The sequence below is a fragment of the Tursiops truncatus genome, chromosome 4 (assembly GCF_011762595.2).
Source record: "Tursiops truncatus isolate mTurTru1 chromosome 4, mTurTru1.mat.Y, whole genome shotgun sequence".
In the NCBI taxonomy this organism is placed as follows: Eukaryota; Metazoa; Chordata; class Mammalia; order Artiodactyla; family Delphinidae; genus Tursiops; species Tursiops truncatus.
In genome coordinates, this window is record NC_047037.1 from 50,221,639 (window position 1) to 50,227,499 (window position 5,861).

Consider the following 5,861-nt stretch of genomic DNA (forward strand, 5'->3'; position numbering starts at 1 on the left):
ATACCACATCAGTGGAATCATAAAACATGTATTTTGTTTCTGTTTTCTTTCACTTAACATGATGCTTATGAGAGTCATCCATTTTGTTGCATGTAAACTGCTGCGTAGTTTCCCATGTTTTGGATGTACTTGTTTATGCATTCACTAATGATATACAGTTGGGTTCTTTCCAGTTTTTAGCAATTATGAATAAAATTTCCTCAATGATTCTCATACATAGGAATGGGATTATTGGGTCATTTGGCAATTATGTTTAACTTTGTAAGAGACATCCACACCAGCAATGTATGAGAGGTCATGTTGCTCCACATCCTCACTAGAACTTGGTACTGACCATTTTTATTTTAAATTCTAGCCACTCTAATAGATGTGTAGTAGTACCTGAATGTGGTTTTAACCTGTATTTCCCTGATGAATAGTGATGCTAAGCATCTTATAATGTGCATATTTGCCATTAGTATCTCTTCTTTGGTGGGGTATCTGTCAAATCTTTCTTTGCCCATTTGAAAAAATTGTGTTGCTTGTTTTATTAAGTCATGAGAGTTCTTTAAATATTCTGAATATCAATGTTTAGTCATATAGGTATTTTGAAAGTAATTTTTTTCCAGTCCGTGGCTTGTCTTTTCACTTTCTTAACTGTTGACATTTCTTAACAGTGACTTTTGGAGGGTAGAAGTTTTAATTTTATGAAATATAATTTATAAAATTTTTCTTTTTTTTTTTTTTTTTTTTTTTTTAGATTTATATAGTTTTATTATAGTAACAAATAGTTGTTACGGTGGGATCTACAAACATATACAGAATTATTATATTTAAATTCATATAGAACAGTATTTACATTTTTAAGTTACACTTTTGAAATCAGAAGATGAGGCACAGCTTAAATTTTACAACAAAGAAAAGAAAAATACACAACACAAAAACAGTTAACAGTAAAAATACAGCTATCTGTTCTCGACACAACACATGGAAACTCTGTCAGAAAGCTACATCTTCTTAATCTGATTGTCCAAATCATTAAAGTATGGATGATTCAGTGCCATTTTGCCAGAAATTCGTTTGGCAGGATCATAGACTAACATTTTCGAGAGCAGATCCAAGCCATTCTCATCCAAGTTTTTGACATGGGATGCTAAGCTTCCTGGTTTCCATTTGGGAAATGTATTCTTATAGTCCTGTAAAGATTCCACTTCTGGCCACACTTCATTATTGGGAGTACCCAAAGCTCTGAAAATTCTGAAGAGTTGGTCGATTTCTGAATCCCCATGGAAAAGTGGTTTCTTAGTTGCTAATTCAGCAAATATGGTACCTATACTCCAAATGTCAACTGGAGTTGAGTAGCGAGCTGACCCCAGCAATACTTCTGGAGATCTATACCAGAGTGTTACTACCTCATGTGTATATACTCTAATAGGTATTCCAAAAGCTCTGGCAAGGCCAAAATCTGCCAGTTTAATTGTTCCTTTATCATCAATCAATAGATTTTGAGGTTTTAAGTCTCTGTGTAGAACTCTTCTAGAGTGACAAAACACAATCCCTTGTAGGATTTGGTACAAATAACTCTTAACAAGTGAAGGATCCATGAACTGACCAGGAGGGATAGAATCCAAGTATTTCTTGAGATCCATGGAAAGGAATTCAAAGATGAGATATAACCTGGAATCCTGCATAAGCACATCTTGAAGACTGACTATATTTGGATGACGAAGTTCTTTTAATAGAGATATTTCCCGAATTGCAGTACTAGGAACTCCTTCCTCTTCACTTTCTAGTCTGATTTTCTTCATGGCTACCACTTGACCTGTAGTTTTGTGTCTACCCTTATACACAACTCCATAGGTACCTTCTCCAATTTTCTCTATTTTGGTATAGTCTTCCATAGTTAATCAATGGGTATGGTAGATCCGCGGACGGGCGGGAGCTGCAGGGCCGAGGGCCGAGCCTGGCACTCCGCAAGAGCTCGGCGTCGTCCAACCAAGGCACGGATTTGGCTTCAATCAGGACCCGGGAGCCTCCTCAGCCACCCGCGTGACCCCAGACTGCAACTCCAAGGCCAGGGCAACCCCAGCCCTGCCGGCGTAACCTCGCCGGGGCTGGGCTCCCACAAGCCTCCCGCTAGAGCCGGCCGGCGTCGCTCCCACGCCCAGGCCCCGGACCCCAGGTGAAGGCCCGGCCTGGCCGCACGCAGACCCCAGCCGCCAAATTATCACCCGGTTCCGTAATACACCCCCTCCGAGGCCCGCGAGTCAACGCCGGGCTGCCGAGTCGACGCCCCATAGGCATGACCCTGACCCCGGCAACTCTACCCGGCTTATTATCCCCCGGCGAAAGCGGCGGCGGCTATCACGTCAGCGGCGCTCTCCCCTAACTTCGAAGCGCCAGCTTTGAAGAGAAGTGCCTAAAATTTTTCTTAATTTATATGATGATTCTTGCTTTTTGTGCTCCATTTGATTCTTTTTAATACTATTTCTCTGCTGAGATTTCTCTGTGTTTTCACTAATTACAAGAATACTTTCCTTTATCTCGTTCAGCATAGTTATAATAACTGCTTTAAAATCCTTGTATCTTAATCTTCAAATCTGGGCTACCTCAGAATTAGCCTCTACTGGTTTATTTTTCTTAGAATGTGTCATGCCTGTTTTTTTTTTTTTTTTTTTTTGATATGGCACAGAACATAGACGTGATGGTTATATCTTGGAGATTCTGAATTCTGTTTTATTCTTCAAAAAAATGCTGATATTTTTGTATTGTCAGGCAATTACTTGTTTGAACTGAAACTGAAAACTCTGTCTTTTGAGCAGCAGCTCAAATCTCAGTTCTGTTCTTTTTTCCTTGACAGGATTACTTGCAGTCCTCCTTGTATTTGCATGGTTAAGGGTTCAGCTAGAGATCGTTTCAGTTTATATGCAGAATTTAGCATGCTTCTCTTAGGCTCTCTAGAGGACCCTCTGTACCCCCTTACTTTCCAGCAGCTGTGGTTGCCCCAAATTCTGTCCTCTGCTCCTTATGACAGAAAGACTGACTTTTCTCTTAGTTTTGGCCTCTGCATAACAATAACTGCAGAGTTTTCTTATTCTAAAAGTCATAACATTTTTAAACACCCCATGTCAATCCAAGTTTTTACTCCTCTGCAGAGTCTACCTGCTTTTGTTCACTGTTCAAATCTTTTGGATAATTGTTTTTTGTACTTTTCCCCTATATCTATAGTTACTTGTGAAAGAGTTGGTTGTTTAGCAGTTTACTCAGCTATAGGAGAAGCAGAAATCCTGGTGTCATAATTTTTAAAAAAGTTTGAATCATGATCCAAATAAAATCTACATGTTGTATTTGGTTTTATGTCTTTTAAGTCTCATCTATTGATTATCCCTTTACTAATCATTTTCCCATTTCAATTATTTGTTGAAGAAATCAGGGTTTCTTGTAGAGTTTCTACAAGGCTAGATCTTACTGACTGTATCCCTGTGCTATAATTTTTCACGTTTCTCTGTTCTCTGTATTTCCTAAAAAATCAGATCTAGAGATTAACTAGATTCAAATTCAAAAAGAATTTTTTTTTTTCTAGATAACTTCATAGATGGGTGTGAATATCTATTAGGAGTAAATCTCATCTTCTTGTTTTGTAAATAAAGGCTTTGGCCCTTCAGATACCGTGGTCAATCATTTTCAAATTCTGTCAGTAGTCAGTGGTTTTCAAATTCTATGTTCTAGAAGAATTAAAATTCCTGCAGTCTCTACGAAGATAAATCATGACCTCTCTTCTTCTATGTCAATTCAGCTTGGCATTTATCTGTTTTATGTATTGGAGTTCACTGTGACATTTCATTTGAAGAAATATGCAAAAAGCTTGAAAACAGTGGATAAACTATTAACTAAATTTTCATTATATTATGTAAGTAATATTTAGAAATATTTATTTCCTTTCTTCCTTATTTTCATTCCTTCCTTTCTTCTTTCATTTATTCTTTTCTTCAAAAAATTTCTGAGTACCTATCATGTGGCAGGTACTGACTTAGTCACTGGAAATATACTAGGGAAAAAACAGACAAAACCCCCCTGCTGCCTTCATGGAACTCACATTCTAGTATGGAGAGACAGACAATAAATAATAACATAACAAATAAATATATACTTGTAGTTGATAATGGCTATAAAATTAAAAGGGCAAGGCAAAGGGGACCAGGAGAGCTTGAGGAGGAGCTGCAATTTTTGGAGGGGTAGCCACCTAGCTGATATGGTGAATTTGAGCAAGAATTGACGGAGAAGAGGGGGTAAGTCAGGCACATATGAAGGAAGAACATAAAAGCAGAGGAATCAGCCTGAGTTAGGAGTGTGCCTCGTGTCTTTGAGGAGAAGCAAAGAAGCCAGTGTGGCTAGAGGTAAGTAAAGGTGTGAAAGGGAGAGGGTGAGGATGTCAATGAGGATTATGTAGGGCCATGAAGACTATTGTGGGAACTTTGGCTTTAGTATGAAAGAAATTGGAAGCCAATAAAGGTTTTGAGCAGAGTGACATGATCTGCCTTATATTTTAACAGGAATATTCCAGTTGCTTCTTTGAGGATAGATGGCGAAGATTTATGGGTAAAATTGGGGGCATGAGTTAGGAGGCTATTGCAATAATTCAGGTGAGAGATGATGGTAGTGTAGAAAAGGGTAATGGAGGGATAAGAACTAGTTTAATTATGGACATATTTTGAAGGTAGAGCCAACAAGATTTGGATTTGTAAAAGCAACACATCTGGGCATTCTTGGTCACAAGCAATAGAAACCAATTCTAACTATCTTGAAGGAAAAAAGGATTTAATTTATTCTGCAAATTCACAGAATCAGTATGAGGGTCAGCCTTGGGAATTGGGAGGAGCTAGAGAGCTCCAGAGGTGTAGTCAGTGGAAATACCATCAAAGATTACTGGACTCAAAGAAGCTGGTCTGCACACTGTTGATGCTATTAGAATGTATCAATATATGATCCTTAACCCTTCCCATATCTTTAGCACATGCTAAAATTCAAAATCCTTTGAAAGAGCAGATGATGACTGAGCTTTAAGCATGGGAAGAGAATGTGGCTCCACTCAGATCTATGGTAACAGATGAACATGACCTTGCACTAAAACCATATTCAATGAGGGATTTCTCAAAAGGGAAATCAGACTATTATTAGGAAGGAATGGTTAAATGTTCAACACCCAGGAAAGCAACAACTGTCCACTAAAATGCTCATGATAGAAAATTTGAAAAGTACCAAAAAAAAAAGGAAAGAAGGGGAAATAATGTAAATGCAATGGCCAAGATAGAGACACTAAGAACATTTTGTGTATTTCATTAATGTTAATTTTTTTCTAGGCATAGGATTTATATATAGTTGCACTATACACTTGAATATCACTTACAACAGTATATCTCACCTTTAAAATACCTTCCCCAATGCATTTCTATTTACATGTAATTTTTCCTTCATTATTAAACCCACAGTTAATCTGCTTATGCTAAATCCTCATGCCAACTGAGGTCAAATATCCACCATTTTTTGAGGACCTGGGTTCCATTTTTATTTCAATTGCATTAGCAATTCCATTTTTCCATTCATTTGAATAGCAGCAGCAAAATATTGCTAAGTACAATCAAAGTATTCAAATTGTTGTCATAGTAAATATTAGTACTACTCTACAAAGACGGAGTTACTGTCAAAACTAAACTGAAGACAAAATCACTTTGGGAAAACTTTGATGTCTACAAGTCAGTTGACAGTGTGGAAAAGGCAATTTATAAGTATCAGTTTATAATGTATGAAAGTGTAGGTTGTATAAAAACTGAATTTTTGATATGGATAATTGCCTATGTTCATAAACACTGGCAAGTTTTATC

The 5,861-nt window shown here is 37.5% G+C and overlaps 1 protein-coding gene across 1 annotated transcript; it reads right to left on the bottom strand.

Moving 5' to 3' along the window:
- Positions 1-732: 732 nt before the first annotated feature.
- Positions 733-1,925, bottom strand: LOC117312218 (cyclin-dependent kinase 1). Its single transcript, XM_033856346.2, has one exon. The coding sequence runs from the start codon at positions 1,878-1,880 to the stop codon at positions 987-989; it is 894 nt and encodes a 297-aa protein (XP_033712237.1). The 5' UTR covers positions 1,881-1,925; the 3' UTR covers positions 733-986.
- Between the last annotated feature and the right edge of the window lie 3,936 nt (positions 1,926-5,861).